The sequence below is a fragment of the Indicator indicator genome, chromosome 34, assembly GCF_027791375.1.
Source record: "Indicator indicator isolate 239-I01 chromosome 34, UM_Iind_1.1, whole genome shotgun sequence".
Classification (NCBI taxonomy): domain Eukaryota; kingdom Metazoa; phylum Chordata; class Aves; order Piciformes; family Indicatoridae; genus Indicator; species Indicator indicator.
In genome coordinates this window covers 2,393,321-2,413,022 of record NC_072043.1, presented here as the reverse complement: position 1 = coordinate 2,413,022, position 19,702 = coordinate 2,393,321, and the positions used below count along the sequence as shown (strand labels likewise).

The 19,702-nt window shown below is 53.6% G+C and overlaps 1 protein-coding gene across 1 annotated transcript in view; it reads left to right on the top strand.

The window, feature by feature from the left end:
- Positions 1–352: 352 nt before the first annotated feature.
- The window catches only part of NECTIN1 (nectin cell adhesion molecule 1), a 103,502-nt gene continuing 84,152 nt past the window's right edge, over positions 353–19,702 (top strand). The window contains 1 exon segment of the mRNA XM_054395706.1: positions 353–434. Coding sequence (XP_054251681.1) covers positions 353–434 — 82 coding nt within the window.

Sequence of the window (19,702 nt, the reverse complement as noted above, 5' to 3'; positions counted from 1 at the left end):
TTTTTGGCCCTTTTTTCTCCCCTTGTTTTTGTGACTGTATTCCCCCCACACACTTCCCCTTCTCCCTCGCCCGGCTCCGCGGACGTGCCCGCTCCCGGAGGAAGGCACCGGCGCTGCCCCGTGCCCACGGAGTGGGGCCCCGCCAAGCCCCCGGGCCCCCGAGCGGAGCTCTCCTGCGGCCGCCCGTCCTCCCTGCTGGGAGCACCGCCTCTTTGTCCTCCCGCACCGACTTTTTTTATTCTTATTTTTTTCATTTTTAAGCAGACCTGAACATCACCGGGGGCGGGGAGGGTGGGGGGCCCAGCGAGACGCTGCCAGACCGACCCCTGCCCATCTCTCCTAAGGAACTCTCATGGCTTCACAGCTGCAGACAAGTTGCCGTGCATCTTGCTGGACTATCGGAGTTTGCATCCTGGCGGCCGCGCTCCTCCCAGGTGAGCCGGTGTCCCCCGGGGAGCTGCAGGGGTCGGGTGAGCCCCGGAGAAGGGCTGAGGGCTGCCGGTGGCGGGGAAAGGGGTGCGGGAAGCGCTGCGGAGCGGCTTTTTGGGGGTGCGCGCCCGGCTGTGGAAGCATCTGCGTGAGGGGTGGGAAAGAGTTGGGGCCGATTTCATCTCCAGCTTGGAGAGGAACAACACGATCGTTTGTTTTGGAAGCAGCTAAAGGCGGTGGGCACCGGAGTCCTGCGAGCTGAGGCGGTTTGTTTGCTTTTTGGATCGAGCAATGTCTAGCGAGGCATAGCAGCCAGGCTTCCCGGGAAAGGGAGCCACGAGGCTGGGTAATGAGCGCAGATGTTTGGGAAGGAGAGGTGGAAGGTTTCAGCTGTTCGGCATCCCCGAAAGCCCCACTCAACACCCACGCTTCCCCCGGGCTCTTTTGCCGAGGGACTGGACCGTTCCCAGGTTTCAGACCTTCCCTTCGCTGCTTTTGCTCTTGGGTGCCTGATGGCATCTGATCCGTCCCTGGAAAGGAGAAGATGGGCAAAGGTTTGGATTGAATTCTCCCCAGCTCGTTCGACCGCTGCTGGCGGTTGCAGAACAGCCAATGTGTCCACACCCCAGGGTTTGGTCCTGCCCCGGGCTCTAGCACAGGTCTTAGAAGCTAGAGAGTGACCCACTTTGTGAAGTGCCCTGGAGGGGACTGTTTTATTCTGCTCCAGTGCAGAGCGGGTTAATGCCATCCTGGAAGGCTTTCTGGAGTCGACAGTGTAGACATGGAAAGGGGACCAGCAGCTGGGTTTACATCACTTGCGAATGAACCGGGAAATACAAGTAGAACCGATGTTTGCCTTTTCGAGGCTAGGTTCCTGGCAGCTGGGTCTGGAGTGCGTGACAGTGGGCACATGTGCCACCCCCAGATTGATATCCAGCTTTCTGCAGGGGTAAGAGGCAGCCTGTGCCTGCAGAAGTGGGGGTTCTGCATCTGGAAGGGAGAACTTCCAGGGTAGAATTGCCTCCACTTCTCCTCTCGTTGGGCTGAGGCAGCATCCTAGGAGAGCAGCCAGGCTGGATGGGCTGTGACAGAGACCACTTAGCAAGGTTTGGGCCAAAAGGCTGGCCATGGAGCAGAGCCCAGCGTTCCACAGTGCCAGCAAAGACAGAAATGATAATATCCAGGGCATGGGAGATCAACAAGAGCCCAGTGACTTGGTGGTCCAGTTAAAATGTGTGAGGACAGAGATGAAATGGGAGGAGATGGTGGTCAAGAAACCAGGAGCCTGTGAGGAAAAAAAAGGTTAATGGAGTGATAAGAAACCAGGTCTGGGCATACCTGTGTATTCCCAGGACAAAGGGATCTGCTGTGCATTGCAAAAAGAGGTGATGGAAGGGACAGCCTCGGGCTCCCTGCACTCCTCTATGCTTCCAGGCAGGTGCCTGGCTGAGCTCTGGCTCCTCTCAGGGAGGCTCAGAACTTTCCATACCATTGTTTCCTCCGTCTCACCCATTCACCAAGTACCCCCATGCAGGAAACCCTCCTTGCAACCCCTGGGAAAAGCACTGGAAGTGGAGTAATGCTGTGGTGACTGTGCTGGGCACATCAAAGGGGTTTCTGCTTCTTTAGTCTCCCCAGATATTGCTTTCACCAAGGAGACACACAGTAACCCTGGGGAAGCCTAGCATCTCACCTTGTCCTGCCAAGAGGGACTTTTTTTCTCTTCGTTATCCTATTTTTGGCTGTTCTCAAGGCTTTGCTGCCAGCAGCCAGGCATTCTTGTCTCCTGCCACTCTGCAGCAGCCTGCTAGTTTGTCTTGCACTGTCCCGCTGTCAGCTCTGGCAGGATAAGTCAGTGGTGCATCTAGTGGTGCCTTGCCAAGGAAAGGGTACAGCCAGCTCTGCAATGCTCCAGGAGATTAATCCATCCTGACCCCTGTCCACGATCACTGAGTCCCCTGCAGCCTGTGTGGGTGAGACTCTCGGCTGGACCGGTTTGGTGGTGGATGCAGCACGTTTGCAGCAGTGACTGATCCTGCAGTACCTATTTATTCATTAATTCCTTTCATTCAGTTGTGCATTTCTGTCGTGGTTTGAGGGGAAAAAAAAAAAAAAAAAGAAAGAAAGAATAGCTCTATCCCAGCCAAAACCAAGACAGCTTATTTGTGCTGTGGATGCATCCCAGAGCTGCAGGGAAGGACCAGCACAATACTGTGCTAGGTGCTGCACAAAGCCAGAGCAGACTGACAGTCCTTATTAAAACACAGGTCTGAGGCAGGCAAGTTCCAGAAGTTCACAATGAATTGTGGCAAAATCAGCTGAGGGTACATCTAGAACAAGCCATATGGAAGCTTCCAATGCAGACAGCTTGCTTACCCAGGAGAAGGGGAGAGGGGAATTTAGGATCCTCTGTTGGAAAATGTGGTTTGGTGCCTACCCCCCAAGAAAGATGAGAGGGAGGCAGGTGACACTACCTGCTTTCTGGACAGCCTTTCCTGCTCATCTGATCAATGCCATTTCATTTTGTCCCCATCCACGTATACTACCTCCCCCTTCTGACAATGTTAGCTTTTCCTCTGATAAGGAAATAAAAGTTCCCTGCTGTAAAAGCTGTAAGGAGTCCCTTAAAGCTTGCTTTACAGATTGTCTTTAATGTGATCGGCTCAATCGTCCAGAACTGATTCAATTCAGGGTTCCTGCAGCCTTCCTTCCATGCAAATTTATCTGCCAGTCCATTTGGAACCAACAGCCAGGTATCAACTCAGCCTACAGTGTCAGGGCTTCAAGATGCTGATATGGATAGGGCTCATTGAAAAGCTGTGGAGCACTGGGGAGGAGAGATCCTCAGCACTGATCTTGAGAGGTTAGGAACACTTGCAAGTTAAATTTACGCTTTACAAGTCCTGACAATCTGTCTGTTTGTCCCCACCACGGAACTCGGTGCAGCTGGAGAGGCAGAGCAGAGGCATTCATCTTGAGCCTGGTCATGCATCTGCAGATCTGGGCTTCTATTTTCAAATGCTCCCCTCTGTCTGGGGACAGATTCTTGTCTGCTATCCCTGGGCTCCCTCAGGCTCTGAGGGGGGCTTGTGAGTCCTTCTTTGCAAAGGGCAAAGAGAGCTGGAGAGATGTCTGAAGCTTTGACCCAGGGTTTTTCCATCACCATGCTTGAAAGCGGCACTGACTGAGCTGTAGTAACCTGGAGGCCTTGGGTCAAATTTGGCTGCAGCTGAAGGAAGGGGGAGGTTCCTTTTTGGGGAGGTACAACAGTGCTGGGAACAGCCAAATCGTGTCACTGCAGGGTCTGGTCCATCTTGTACTCGGCAGAGCTGCTTTAGTATCCCAAAGCAGCTTCCAAAAGACAAAAAGCTACCAGAGTTTTAGTCAGCCTTTGATTTGAATTCTTAGTTGCTTTTTCCTCTCCCTTTCCTATCTCCTCCCACAACTCAGACACCAGGCTATTTCAGGCAGCCAAAGTGTGTCTTTTGCTGATATTTTCTCCTTGAGCCTGGCTTGTTGCGGTGGAACCAACTCCTCTAGTTCTAACCCAGCCCCGAACTGATGAGCTCATGTGTGTGTCAGTGTGGGTGAGGCGACAGGCTGCTCTGAGAGCCAGCTCAGCCCACAGGCAGGAGGGTGTCTGCCCCATGGCTGGGGCCAGGGGAGGACTGTGGAGACTCATAGAATTGTCAGGGTTGGAAGGGACCTCAAGGCTCATACAGTTCCAACCCCCCTGCCATGGGCAGGGACACCTCACACCACAGCAGGTTGCTCACAGCCACATCCAGCCTGGCTGCAAAAACCTCCAGGGATGAGGCTTCCACCACCTCCCTGGGCAACCTGTGCCAGTCTCTCACCACCCTCCTGGGGAAGAATTCCTTCCTAACATCCAATCTGAATCTATCCATCTCTCGTTTTGTTCCATTTCCCCCAGTCCTATCACGACCTGACACCCTAGAAAGTACCTCTCCAGCTTTCTTGTAGCTTCCTTCAGATACTGGAAGGCCACAATAAGGTCTCTGTGGAGCCTTCTCTTCTCCAGACTGTACAGCCCCAACTCTCCCAGTCTGTCCTCATAGGAGAGGAGCTCCAGCCCTCTGCTCATCCTCTGGGCACCTTCCAGCACCTCCAGATCCTTCCTGTAACAGAGGCTCCAGAACTGGACACAGTGCCTCCAGGTGGGGTCTCACCAGAGCAGAGTAGAGGGGGAGAATCACCTCCCTAGACCTGCTGGCTGTGCTTCTTTTGATGCAGCCCAGGATGGGATTGGCTTTCTGGGCTGCAAGTGCACACTTTGCTCTCTGGACCAGTAGTGTTAATCAAGCAGGAGCTCCCATGGATCTGCTTGCAAAGAGTCAGCTGGAGCAGGGGCATTGCCACATCCACAACACATCCAGCATGAGGCAAATGCTCCCAGCTAACTGGTGGCTGACAAGATGCTGATGCTGGCAGAGCCTGGCACATCTCTCCTCACATTGCTCCTCCCCTGGGCTGTAACTGTACCAGCCACCAAGCTAAGTTTACAGGGAGGCACCAGAAGGATCCTTTGGGCAGAGCTCACACCTCAGCTGAATCATGAAGGGAACCAGAAGAGCTGGTTGCTGTGACCTGCTTCCCAGGCCTGCATTTGCACTGGCACCCCTTGCCCTCTGCTAGTGCTGCTGAGGCTGGGGACAGCAGGGAGAGAAAAAAATAACTTAGAGTTCAAATCAAAGGCTGAATGAAACTCTGGCAACTTTTTGTCTTTTGGAAGCTGCTTTGGGATATTAAAGCAGCTCTATTGAGTACAAGATGGGCCAGCCCCTGCAGCAGCACATTCTGAGTATTCCCATTATAAGGCAGACAGAGAACAGTGAGTGGCCACCACTGGCCAGGAGAAGGACCTTTCCCACCTCCAGTGTCCTGAGTAGTGGCACAACACTGCCAGCAGGCAGGCAGATGGGGACGGTGGTAGGGCAGCACCAGGGGAAGAAGATTTTTTTGAAGATCAGAAGCCAGGCTGCCACTGAATGTGCAGGGGTGATATGGGTGTCCTCAGATGTATGACCAAAATCCTCAGGGCCTCTGAGAAAAGGTTTGCATCTTGCAATATCATTGCTGGAGGTTGTGCTGGCTCAACCTCTCTCTGAAGAGAGTTGAAACTATTCAGTCTGGAGAAGAGAAGGCTCCACGGAGACCTTCTTGTGGCCTTCCAGTATCTGAAGGAAGCTACAAGAAAGCTGGAGAGGTACTTTCTAGGGTGTCAGGTCGTGATAGGACTGGGGGAAATGGAACAAAACGAGAGATGGATAGATTCAGATTGGATGTTAGGAAGGAATTCTTCTCCAGGAGGGTGGTGAGAGACTGGCAGAGGTTGCCCAGGGAGGTGGTGGAAGCCTCATCCCTGGAGGTTTTTGCAGCCAGGCTGGATGTGGCTGTGAGCAACCTGCTGTGGTGTGAGGTGTCCCTGCCCATGGCAGGGGGGTTGGAACTGTATGATCCTTGAGGTCCCTTCCAACCCTAACAATTCTATGCTTCTTGCCATCCTGGCCTCCTTTTCTCAAGCCACCAAGGCATATTGATGCACCAAACAAACAAATAAAAAAAAAGTCAGAAACAAAGGAGAGAAAGAGAAAGGTACTCCAAACTGAGCAACCCCTGGAGATCTTCCTGCTTTTTCAAATGCCTCAGATGAAACCAGGGTGAGTTGGTGCTGCAGGGTGAGTTGGTGCTGCAGGGTGAGTTGGTGCTGCCAGCCACTGGAGCTGGGACCCACTTTGCATTGGAGACACCATTGTGTTAATTACCAGAGCCCAGCAGAGAGAATTCAGAGCTGTGCAGTGGAGGTTCCCTAACCTACATTATTGTTTCAGGTGAAAATTTGTTTAACTAAAGAATGAAACCTCTCATGATGTGTCCCCTTGCTTTCCTCCTGGCTGCTGCTGAGCCACAGACATGCTCCTGGCCTTACAGTTCCCTTGGCCTCTCCCAGGGGAGGTTGAGTCCAGGCTGGTCTGATGCATGTACCCTCCCAGCACACACACAGTTCCCCTCCCAGCTTCCAAGGGGAACCCCTCAGCTCCATGGCAGAAGAGAAACTCCTGCCCAAGCTGCTCAGATGTGGAAGTATCATCCGTGGGAGGAAGTACAGCTTCCCCTCAGCCTGCAAGGGAGAGCCTGTGGCAGCCAGAGAGGCACCTCCTTGTCCTTCCCCTGTGCCAGGTTTGAAGTCCTGTGTTCACATTCTTGTCTCTGTCACGCACAGAAATGGGAAGCAAAATTTGCAGGCTCAAGGGCTTACCCTCCCCAGCACTGTGTTAATGTATATAACCTGTGCTGCCATTTCTGTGTGGCCCTGCCTCCATGGGGACCCAGGGAAGCATGGGGAGTGTAATGCCTTGCTGTCCATCCCCTGTTTCTCCCTGTCTCTGGGGTTGGTGCAGCCCGTCATGCAGGCTGGCATCGTAAAAGCTGCAGCAGCTCTGGGCTCTGCAGCAGTGCCAAGGCAGATGAACAGCAGCTAGTGGGCATGAGAAGGGGAGAGGGAGCTTCAGTTCCTTGCTGTTTGCCTAGCCCAGGAGGACAAGGGGGCTCAGATTTGTGGGGGGGATCTTGCATGGCACAGGTCTGCATGGGTCGTTGCCAGGGGATGTCTGGCCAGCAGTCTCTTGTCTCTTTGGCATCTCTGTGGGGTGCTGGGGATGGATAGGAGGAACTGACCCAACCTGATGAACCATCTCTTCTCCATTCCTCCACGATAAAGCTGTCCCTGCAGGAGGTTTATAATCCTCCTTTGACATTATTTGGTGTGGTACAGGAGGAAAGCCTTTCTAAGCACTATCCACCCAACTCTGCCTCTCACCTTCACTCTGCTCCAGGCCTGTCTTCCCTGGCTCTGAGCCAGGCCACTTGGAGACTTTTGTACAGCTCTGCTTTCCATCTGCATTCAGCCTACAGGTGAGAGGCAGCATCGGTCTAAGACTCCTCCCTGAGTGAGAAAGCACAGGGATGGGGTTTTCTGTTCCCATCCCAGCCTATTTGCCTTTCAAACTGCAGGAAATAGCAAAGTGCTCCCATCTGCTCCCCACCATGGAGGGATGCTACAGGAGGACCTGCAAATCACAGCACTGCCTTGAAGCTGCGGCAGGTACCAGATGGACCACCTAGCTACATGACAGCAGGTGCTCCCAAGCCTGGTTAGGCAGGAGGACTCTGCCTACATCTCTCTTCTCAGCACTTCTCTTTCTACCTGGCAAAACCCTGAATCAGGCTGATTCTGAGTCTGTTTTTCCTTTCCCTCCCCTATGCTGGAGCATCCAGAGGCAAGACCAGGAGTGAGAGAGGGTCCCTGCAGCTCACAGCCAGGGGCTAACATCCAGATTTTCTGCTCTGGGTGTTCCCAGCACAAAGGTCTGTCTGTGCAGGAGGTGGCAGGGCTGGAGCTCAGTGTCATGTGGCCACCTGAAAGCAAAACCAGCCTTGCTCATGGTGTGAGGCTACAGACATGGGAGCAGAACAGAGCATGGCAGTGAAGGGGGACTCTGGATTTCAGCTGCTCTTAAAGACCAGTGTGAGAACCCCACACTTGGCAAAATCAAGTTCCAATTCTTACCCTCTGGCAAGATACTCTCTGGACTGAGAGGGGTACTGCTTGAGAAACTTTTCACTGACCACTTCTGCTGTCCCTAGGAGAGACAGCCCAAGGGGGCAGAGTTCTGGCTGTGGATTCAGAGTCTAATGCTAAGGGGTAGAAGAGGCTGCTGGGACTCAAGAGTTCAAGCAGAGGCTTGTAATTAGAGGCTGTTGTGCTGAGTGTCCTGGCAAAGCCAGGGGTTACAAACAGTCTGACAGGCAGAAGTCATAGACCTAGGGGAGAGTGTAGTGTGATGAACAGGGTTTACTCAGAGGCACATACAGAGAGCAGGAGAAAGGTCAGGGTTTCCATCACCTTCTCCAGGTGTCTGTGTAGAGTAGCTTGACACACCATGGTTATGCTGGCCTGTGCAAGGCACTGAGGAACTCAGGGCAGAGGAGAATAGCAAGGGAGAAAGGAACCCTGCCTTGTCCTTGAAGAGCCTAATCAAATGAGCTGAGCTCAGTGTTCAGGGCTGGGTGAGATACCAGCACCCTGCAGAGTCATAACTCACCCTGAACCCAAACACGTGGTCATGACAGAGGTTCTCCTTGCCTTGAAACATCTTGCCCTGCCTCTGAGCCAGGAGCAGAAATAGGGATTCTGACCTGGTGTCTCAGTGTGTCACAGTCCCAGCTTTGCTAACTACCTGCTGGAGCTGCAGCCACTGCACCAGACTGCTGCATGCTGTGTGCCCAGCACAGGGAGTGCTAGGGTGGGCAGGAGAAAGGATGCTGCCAGCGCATGAAACGTCCATGCAGGCTGCAGGACACTGGTTTCACTGGAGAATTGAGTTGGTCTGAGCTAGGGCTGCTTTTTTTCTTGGTGAGAGGCACCTCAGTGGGCTTTGCTCTTTGACTTTCATTGGGCTAGATAATCAGCCCTGAGACAGACCCCTTGTAGTCAAGCCTAGAGCTACATCCCCAGCAGAGCAGTTGTGCTGATGGCCTGAGAGTGCCAAAGGGAGAGGAAATGTTAAGGGCTAATAATCCAAGTCAATTCAGGGGCTGTAAGTGCACACACAAGGAAAAGATCACCTCTGGTTCAGAGGCTGCAGCTTACAGCATGTCCTTGCTGCTCTTACTGAGCAGCCAAGGCCTGTGCTGTTCGAGGGGCAATGTTGTTTTAAGGGCTGGAACAGAAAGCAGCAGCTACTGATTTGGTGGGGTGCAGCAGGGACAACTTGCACAAGCTGCCCATTGCTGGGCCTGTTTATGCTCTTCTCCTTGCCAGCTGCACCAGCACAGTGGCTAGGGACGGAGTGGCAGGAAGGGCATCATCTGGGGGCAGGGGAGAGCCAAGGCTGTGCCCATTTATGGTCGTTGAAGATCAGGGCTGTGTTGTATAGCAGCATCCTTGCCATGCTGTAATGTAGAGCAGCTGCCACAGTTTCCATTGGATACAGGACCCCTCCTGACTCAGTAGGCAGCACTGCTGGGTGCTGTCAGTCTGTGCATTGCACCCCACAGCTGGCCACGCTGGAGCTCTGTGTAGTATACACAGGGAGGATGAGTTCATTCTTGTGTACCATGGGGCTGAGACTTAGGTGGGAGATGCTGAAGGAAAGGGCACTCTCATACCAGCCCAGGATCCAGATCTGAAGACACCTATGGTCACAACTTCAGAGCCAAGTGCTGTGTGTCCTATCAGTAAAGCACAGGGTGCCTTAGGAAAGCCTTGACAAAAGGCTTCTTGCTTTTCTCTTCAGGGCCATGGTTATGAAGGCCCTTGCTGTGCAGCAGCACATGAATCACTCTGCATGCCCAGCAGTGCCACTGCTGTCCTGCTGTGTGCCCCTGTGCACACATGTCCACCTGCTGCCAGCACTCCCCTCTCCCCAGCTTGCAGTGGTTTTCTGCTGTCTCCCGTTGGGAAGCAGGGAGAGGGGAGGGGCAGAAGGGGAAGGGATCTGCTGTTATTGCTTGGGACATCTGTGGCAATCCCTTTTGCTGCCCAGCCTGGGTGGTGTGTCCCAGCTGCAGGCAGGGATGCAAGACCCAGACCTTCAGGGCAGCAGCAACGCCCTCCTTACAGCAGCCTGAACATCTGCATGGGAGCAGGGGGAGAGCAGGAGCTCTCTGTGTGCAAGTTTTATGAAGAGATCTTGCTGGTGATGAGGCTGAGCTTGCCAAATGTGTCTCATATGCTTGGGTTCAGCAAGAACCCAGAGAAAGTGGGAAGAGGGCTTATTGAGATCTCCTTGCAGAGGGAGTGATTACGGTGTGCTCTGATCTTCAGAGGCAGCTTGCTTGGGGATTTGTTTGATGCTCTGTTACCTAATGGGTGTGCTCTTGATAGAACCTTTGATAGAAGCTGAACAGGATCCTATGGGGAGGATGAGGGCAGTCATGGTAAGGGGTGGGAGGGATGGGGGAGAGAGAGGCTTGAGCAGCTTGTAAAAGGGGGAATGTTCTCAGTGCCTGAGGAGCTGGGAGGGAATTAGGAGCAGGACTGAGTCTGGCAGGAGGAAAGCTGTGGTGGTTGCAAAGACAGTGCTCTGGCAGCTTATCTTTGGGTCCTCTAGGACCCCCTTGAGAGCAAGGCTGAGAACTTTCACATCATTACACCTGTGGCAGACTGTTGCCATGCAGCATTGTCCAACCTGTGATCAGTCAAACCTGTGTGCAGTCAGCCTTTGACAAGAGTTCCTAGATGACCGTGATAGAAGGAGTCCACCTCACTCCCCACCCTCTGCAGGGAAGACAAAACTAACCAAGTGGAGTAGCAACAAAGCAGCCAACAGCAAAACTGACCTGGCAGTCCTGCACAAGCCAACAGCAAAACTGACCTGGTAGTCCTGCACAAACCAACAGCAAAACTGACCTGGCAGTCCTGCACAAACCAACAGCAAAACTGACCTGGTAGTCCTGCACAAACCAACAGCAAAACTGACCTGGCAGTCCTGCACAAACCAACAGCAAAACTGACCTGGTAGTCCTGCACAAACCAACAGCAAAACTGACCTGGCAGTGCTGCACAAACCAACAGCAAAACTGACCTGGTAGTCCTGCACAAGCCAACACATGGATTTCCCTGCCTCAGAGCTCAGGTGGCCTTGTCATGCAGAACACCTGGGACACACTGCTCCAGCAAGCATAGCACCACCTGAGGCTGTGTCCAGGCTCTTAACTCCAGGGACATGTCCTTTAGTTGACATCTGTGAGCAGGTCCTTCTGCCCTGGTGTCCCATCCCCTCTGCTTGGGCCCAGCCAACCAGGTTACTGTTCCCATGAGGGTGCCTCAGCTTTGTCATCTCATCTCCTGTGGGACATTATCCCAGACACCAAGAAAGCAGGGACAGTGCAGAATTCACCCCTCAGGAATCCAAGGAGCTGATTTTCATTTGCTACTGATTCAGCTGGGAACTGAACTAGCAATTTGCCACTGATAGAACCTTTACCCCCCACTCCCCCCATTCATTCCTTCTGGGAGTTTGATTTCTCAGCTTACTGCAGAGTGATGGTGGTAGGAATGAATTCTCTGGGGCTAATATTTCCAACTATCACACCGGAGAAGGACAATTCCTTCTTTCTTAGCATGGCAGGAGCAGACTTTCAAAAATGTACTCTGCTTTTTAAATACCCTTTTTGCCTGTGGTGTAAAGGCTAAAATGCCTTGGGTTTTTTTTGTCCCCTCTTCCCTCTCTCCCAGAGATTAAAAATATCACTAGCCTGGGGAGGTGCATCCTTCAGTGAGATTTATAATGGCTGCTCTCAAGTGATGTGGAAAATGAGCCTCCCTCTGCCCCATCCAGCCTGGCACCTTCCAAGAATTTATTTCCTTTATTTGCGTGAGCCTAAAAACACTTAGAGGCTGCATCTCCACCCAAGCACTCTAATTATTTAAGTTTTGTTTATGGCCAGTCTCTGGGGAGCTGAGTATGTCCAGGCTGCTGATCCTTCCCTCCTCTGGGTAATTCAGCCCTGCATTAGTGCTGCTTGATAATGATCAGCAAATCACAGCTGCTGTTATCTATTGCCCAATATCTATCACCCTGGCTCCATAAATTGGCCAAGCCTTCAGAGCTGGTGTGAGCAAGATGTGCTTGGCCTCTGCCTGCCAGGGCTGCTGCACAGAGCCAGGGAGCAGCCAGCAAGGTCTGGGCAGGGGGTTGTGAGTGGGGACCTTGCTGAGGCAGGGACTTTTGCATAGCACTTAGCACGGAAGGGATCCTGACCTAGCTGGAGCCTTTAGATGCTATCTCAGCTTTGCTTGTACCAGGGTTAAGCCTCCTCTGTGTGAGCACAAAGCTTTGACTCATTCCTGTGCAGCCACCCGAGTCACAGTCAGTGCCCTGTGCCAGGCCCATGCCAAGCTGCCACATTGTTTATAGCATCACAGAATTGTTTTGGTTAGAAAAGACCTCTGAGATCACTGAGTCCAAACCATTGACCTAACAGCACCATGGCCATTAAACCACGTCCCCAAGTGCCATGGTCACACATTTCTTGAACACCTCCAGGGATGGTGACTCCATCACCTCCCTGGGTAACCTATTCCTGGGATTCTCCTGCTCACTTCTGTCCCCGGCAGCTGCTGAGACTCCCTCACTGTGGGGGTGGCTGAGCACTGCTGGCAAGGCAGGAGCTGGGGATGGCAGGAGGCAGAGAGAAGGAGGCACCTTTCCCATGCTCCCCATGCTTGGTCAGCATAGGCTCCTTCCTTGGCATGGCCAAGGGCTCTGCTGCTGAGCAGTGCCCAGCTCCACAATCAGGCTGGGACTGCCTCTGGTCTTCGCAGTTCCTTCCCACAGCACCTGCTCCACCATCACCCCTCAGTCCCCATCTCTGCCTCCCTGCTGTGCCCCAGCTGGGCTGAGGCTGGCTGTCCCATTACCCTGCTTAGCCAAAGGCAGGCCAAGAGAGTTCTGGCAGTGAGGGACTCTTTTCCCACCCCTGTGGCCAAGCATCCCAGCCCCAGTGTGATCCAGAGGAATCTGCTCTCGGGAGGCCACGTGGTGAGCAGCGCCTGGGCTCCCGTCACGCTCCACGGGAAGGAGAGCAGAGGGATTTTGATTGCATTATGACAAACAGCAGAGAGATGGAGTGAAAGCTGCAGCCTGCCTGTTGTAATTCCAATTAGCAGGGGTAATGTGGGCAAAGCTTGACAGCTGTATTGATCCAAACTTTGTATGGGAAGGACCTATAATGGAGTTTTCAGAGGTCCCCCGGGGCCGAGCACAGGCACAGCTATGGGGCAGGAGGGGAGAAGAAAGGCAAAGGAATGGGCAACTGCATCTTGACATCTGAAATGCCAGAGCCAGCCTGGTAGCTAAGCTCCCTCTAGGGCTGGATTTGCCTCAAAATCTGTGCTGCAAAATCCACTTGAACCCCTTAGGACTTCTTTCTACCCACATGATGAAGCAGGTCTGCTCGGTGTGCATGTGGAATGAGTTCATCGAGGCTCTGCTTTTTCTCTAGACAGAATGGACCCAAGTAAAAGAAACCAGCAGCAATCTCCCTGCTGGGGAACAAAAGCCTAGGGCTGCATGGGAAGGGGGGAGGAGGGAGGAAGGGGGAGTTTCCCTCTTGTACTTCAAGGCAGCTCCTCAAGGTCAGATCTGAGGCAGGCTGGCAGAGATTGTGGGCAGGCTGTTCCTGCAGATGCTGCCTCAGCTGTACCCTTTCTGTGGCTGAGGGGAGGACTCCAATTTGCAGTTTTGCTGGTATTGATCTGAGACCTTTCAGTGGCTCTAAACTCACTTCAGAAGAGGCTAAACCCATTCTTTTTGGGTATATGTGGTTTTGGTTGTTTTATTACTCTTGACATCCCAATTGCTGCCATGCCTATGGAGTACCTTACAGAACCTCAGTGGAAATGGGAAGATCTGCTGCTTCACACTGACTTCTACCAGGCATGAATCAGCTTTTACTTAAAGGGAAAGAATGGCCTGGAGGTGATGGCAAAGGCAGGCTGAGCTCAGAAGGGCTGGCATCATTTCCTGGCTTTGCCACAAGCTCCCTGGAATACCCTTGGCTAGCTCACTTCACCTCTGTGTGCCTTTCCTTGTCAGAAGCTCCTAGTAGCAGCCCCTCTCTTCTTTGCCTGGTGTCTGCAGGGCCCCTTGCACAGCTGGCCTTGCCTTCATTACTCTGTAGAAGCAGGAGACCATTGGTGAAGCACAGGGAAAGGTGACTCCCCTTGATTTTGTCATTCTTCATAGCATCCAGGAGCTGACAGCTTCTTGCCTGTCGATTTTCAAAGACAAGAAATTGTTTTGCCTAGATCAATGTACAGATATTCTGTCAGGGCAAACACTGGACCCAGTTTCTTACTGCTGGGAGTGTGTGATGTGTGGGTTGAAACCATGGAAGTGGATGAGCATGGTCCATTGGCTGCCCTGCCTGCTGTCATTCCAAAGCCTCTTGATGTCTCACTCCACTAGTCTTGCATTTGGGTCACTTGTGGTTTCCAGTCACTTACCTGGGAGGGGTTGCAGGTAGGTGAGGTGTAGCCCTCCAGATCCCTGCTGCCCTGCCAGCCCAGGGCAGCTCCCACCCACACCATGGCTCTACTGGACAACACACTGGGCAGGACAGGTGATGGGGGTTCACATTCTGCCCCAGATGTGCTGAAGCAGGAAGGACAACTGCCTGCTGGGGACAGCAGTGTAACTCTTCAGGTACCTGCAACGTGCTTTGCTTTTGCCATTAATTTCCTAGGTGGCTGTGAGCAAGTTTCAGAACACCTGAGCTGTCCCACTGTAGGGTGCAAGTGACACAAGTTACCTACCTGTTGCATGAGCAAGCACTCCCAACAGCTCTGGTCCTTCCATGAGAGGGGGCAAGCAGCAATGGAAACCCAGGGCCTGTGAGCCATCCAGCTTTCACATGTGAGCCATCCAGCTTTCACATGTGAGCCATCTCCTGGTGCTGATTATAGTTGTCTGAGACAGCAGATGGATTTAAACAAGTGTCTTTGTGCCACAGAAGCTTTCTAGGCTGTATCCTGGGTAGATCAGGGCTTTAGCCACATGCAGGAGTCTGTGGTATCCCAAGGCTGAGGGAAACTTCCCTGGGAAGATGTGTACCACAACAAGCCATTGCTTTGTGTGGCCAAAGGAGCTGCAAGGTGCACTGAAGGATGGAAAGGAGGTGGCAACTTGGGAGCTGGAATACTGCAGCTCCACATAAAAGCAAGGAAGCAGCAGGGTCAGGAGCTGCCTCCTGCTTGCCCCAGAGTCTGTCTGCATGCACCTCCTTACCCCTCCTGCCTCAGTGTGCTCCAGAAAACCAGGCTGGGAGTGTTTCAGACTGGATGAATTATTACAGAACCCTGGTCAGGACAGAGAGAGAGAGAGATGGAGGGTTTAAAGTCTGATAATTGTTAATTATTGCCCAAGCTTCCCATGAGACTCCCTGGGAAAAAGACATGCTGCTCTTCTGCAAAGGTGTTTCGTGGAACATTAGTCTCTGTCCTGGCCACGCTCAGTCCTTTCCCTCTGCCTTCCTTCTGCCTCCAGTGGGATTAATAAAGACCTGCTGGAGAGCTTCTTATCTAGTAGCTGAATAATGTTTGTAATACAGGGAGGGGAGGCAGCTTTGATCTGGGAAAAAGAGCAGAGGAAGAAATAAAAAAAAAAAGAGAAGGACTTTTGGGGCAGGGGAAGAGTAGGGTGTGGGGAAGGGTAGGGTGTGGGCCAGGCTGGGCTGGGCTGTGCTGGTGCGTGGGAAGCAGGCATGGCTGCTCCTGCACCCAACCTGTTCTGCAGAGAACAGATGTGGGTTTCCAGGGCTTGTTGGGCTGGGGAAGAAAGGGCTGAACCCAGACACCACCACCAACCCCCCCCTAAACACCTGGGAACCCCCTCTGAAGGCAAGGAAGCACAGAAAAGAGGTGCTGTGGACAAAGCCCATCCGCACTAGGAGGTTTTTGCAGCCTCCCACGAGCTGCTGCCCTGGCACAGCTCTCCCTGGCAGGGTGTTGCTGCCCGGCAGCTCCTGCTCCCCTCTCTCAGCAGCCGAAGGTGTCGGCGTCCAAGCTGGCAGCGGCAGGAGCCTGGGGGCGAAAGGGCCACACCTGAGAGGCAGGCCAGGCTCTGGCTCTTCTCACGGGTGTGGGCTGGGAGCCGGTTGGGCCAGGCTGGGCCCCTGGGGCCAGCAGCTCTGTGAGCGTGCCAGGGCCACGGGAAAGGGAGCAGCGTGGTGCAGAACAGTTGGTGCAGGGCGAAGCGATTGCTGGAAGGCAGGAGGGGGGTTAGCTCCCTCCCTCCTGCAGTGCTCTACAGCCTCCCAGCACACTCCTCTCTCACCCTGGGACCACTTACTTTCTGTCCCCAGCCTCTTTCGGCCTTTGACCCCTGAAAAGCTGCTTCCCAGCTGGGACTCCATGGGCAGGAAAAGCAGCTGCCTGTCTCCCATGAATCTGGGGACAGGGCTGCAAAACTCAGCCAGGATCCACAGGGACCGAAGTTGTCTGGAGCTAAGGAAGTTGTGATGATGGTGGTAACAGCTCCAAAACTCTGGAGAGTGAGGGTTCCTTTGTGTTCTCCAGGAGGAAAATGGAGAGTGCTTGTGCTAGGAGCAAAGGTTCCTAAAGGAAAAACCACTTCTTTTGTTTCTTTCCTGCACCGACATTCCTTGGCCTCTTCAGCCTGTGTTTCCCCCTAGAGAGTTCTTCCCCTCTGCAGATCCTGACAGCTTTGCAGGCTTGAAAGTGCAGTTTCACACTTGCTGCTTTCCCCCCAAATGCAGCCAGTTTTGGGGCTGACCACATCAAGCTGTATCAGGTTTGCAGCTCACGCTGCAAATCCAGTGAGGAGAGAAGGGGTCTGTGCCCCTGAGAAAGACTCTGGCTGCTTTTCTCAAATACTCCAGAGGAGCTGTGGGTATCTCCAGCATGTCTTAGATGTTGTTTGCTCCAAAGCCCCACACCATGGCCCCACGTGGACAGGCTTGACAGTTAATCCACAGGGAGATTAGTGTCTGAGTTTTATCTTCACCCACCCCAGTTCTCATCCCCGGTCTGTCCAGATGAATCCATCTGGTAGGCTTGGCAGGGCTGTGCCAGCTGAGCCCTGTGCCCATTCATTTCACAGAGGAGAAGGTCTGGCCCCTGAGCTCACCTGCTGTGCAGTCCCCCACCTTGGGGGTGAGGTTTACTAAAGGCAGGCAGGGAGATGCTCGAGCAAATGGGGCTCTTCTCATAGCCAAGCAATGGGGTCCTGGGTCTCAGAGGGTTCATGCCCCCTGGGGGAGGAGCATGGATGTCCCTCCCTCCTGCAAGGCACTCCAAGGTGCCACCAAACCCATTTACGTCTTGCCATGGCCAGAGGACAAGGGAGAGGAGCGTGAGAGGGGTGACCCCCCTGTCCTCTCTGGTGTGTGGCTGGGGTCTGCTCCTGCCCTGCCCCACAACCCTGCATGCTCCCTCTCCAAGTGGGATTTGGCTCCCCAGGACCATCTGTTCCTCTCGGCCCGTTGCCATGGTGACAGGGTGGCTTGAGATCTGGTGGTTGCACCAGCGGCAGCCACGGTGCTGGGGAGGAGATCCAGGCTGTTCTGGGCAGACATGCAGGGGAGAGGCTGGCTGCAGCCCTTCCTTCTCCTCCAGGCTCACACACAGCTGTCCTGTCACCAGGCTCCTCCTGCTCCCCACCCTTCCTGTCCTGTCTGCCCCTTTCCCTCCAGTCTGAGCCTCCAGAGCCATGTTGGCAGCAGCAGTGAGTGCTTGGAGGTGTACTGCCTGGGCATGGCAGCTGGCACTGAGCCCACAGGATGCTGCCAGGAGTGGCCATGATTCCTGCTTCTCCCCCAGCCCTGGTGCTGCTCTCCCCATTGCCCATGTGCTGCTGGAGCTTGCTTCCTGACCAGGGGAGAAGCTGCTGTGGTCCCCACGAGCTGTGTCTCACGACTTGCCCACTGCCTGTCTGGGCTGGTGGCTGTCAGTCCATCGTAGCTCAGGCTGGGGGCACCTGTGCAGTGCTGAGCACAAGGACATTCAGGATGTCTGCTGAGCTCTGTGGCTTGGTTTGTGCTCGTGCTCAGCCCTAACAGTGGGAGCAAGACTTTGGGTTCCTGCTTGCTGGGCTGTGGCTGGGCCTCTCCTCTCCCCATGCAAAGGTTGTGGTTGCATGGGCACATGTTGGCTGGTGGGCAGGTTTGGACTGGCAAATGGGCTGAGATCTGCTGCTGGCAGTGCAGACACGACCTGCCCTCCTGCTCTGCCTCTGCACCAGCTGAGCCCAGGCCATGCAAGGAAGCTGGGCAGATGCCCTCCCCCTGCCAGGCTGTGCCAGTTGGGCTGTTAGTGTGAATGCAGAGAGCCACTCGCCAGACCAAGCTACTCCCAGTCCTCCTCACTCTGAATAAGCCTGGAAGAGAGAGTAAGCCTCTGATGCAAATGATGCCCTACTGTTTGTATACCTATGCCTGTTTCTCTCTGTGTGTTGGTAAATGGAAGTAGAAATGGCTTAAAAAAAAATACAAAACCAAAAGAACAAACAATAAATATCTGCTTGTAGACAGCAGGATCTAGGCTGGCGTGTGATGTGTGGCAATGAAATGAATGCAGAATGACAGAGTGGCAGAAACAGACAGGGGGGTTATGCTAGTTTTAGCATCCTGATAGAAGATAATTCAGGTTGCAAAGGACCTCAGGAGGTCATCTGCCTACCTGCTGAAGCGGATGGGTGTGCTAAGTGCTCTCTGCCAAGAGCTCCATGCCCCTTCACCTCGCTGCAGACTCACTAGAGGGCTGCTCCTGGTGGCAGGGCTTTGCAGGGCCATGGCAGCAGGAGCTGCAAGGCTGAGGCTGGGGTGGTTCCTGAGTGCTGATTGCAAAGTGATGGTAGTGGGGCTATGAGCAGCCAGGGGCAGTGTCAGCAGGCAGCAAGTAATGCAGTAGCAAGCTGGGGGAAGCCTAAGCAGAGATTCCCTTTTGGGTCCCATACTTGCTGGAAAGGCAGCCTGGGGTTTTCGATGATGAAGCTTTCTGTTTGTTTCCACTAAATCCAGGGGAAGAGGATCGATGAGGCCAGTTGTCATTGCATACCTTTGTGCTGGAGTCCTGCTGTGCTGTCTGCAGGCCCTGCTGGGAGATTTTCCAGTCCCTGGCTTTACCCCTGCACAGACCCTGTCTGTGTTCCCAGGGCAGGAAGGCAATAGAGGGCATTTGGGCTCAGTGCTGAGTCTGCTGCTAAGTCTTGGGTTTCCCAGGGCGAGCTGTGGGGAATGGAGTATCAGACCTGAGGCTTTGCTGACCTGCTCTGGGAGATGAGAGGAGGAACCAGGGCCTCATGTGGCCCTTTGAGTGCAGAGCTGACTTAAAGTCACCTTTCCCTTCCCTTTGTATCCCTGATCTGAGTGCAGCAGGACTGAATGTCACCTGTTCCCTCGTGACTAGCGATTTACAAGCACTCATCCTGCTTCTTGTTTGCAGAGCAAATGCCCTTTTCCTGTTGGCTCTGCCCTCCCTGCAGCAGGGACTCAGCATATTCTGGTCTTGAAGCTTCTCCCAGATTTATGAGCTTGCTCTTCACCTTGAGACTAAGGCTCCCTTGCCCTGGGAAAGCTTTGAAACCCCAAACATTAACTGCTGACTTAAGCAAACATCATTGATCTTCCAGCAAGGAAAATTTCTTTCGTTTTTCCTTTTTAGGATGTGGGTTTGTTGATATTTTGTTGTTGTCCTCTCTGTATTTCTCTGGAGACATGGAACCCA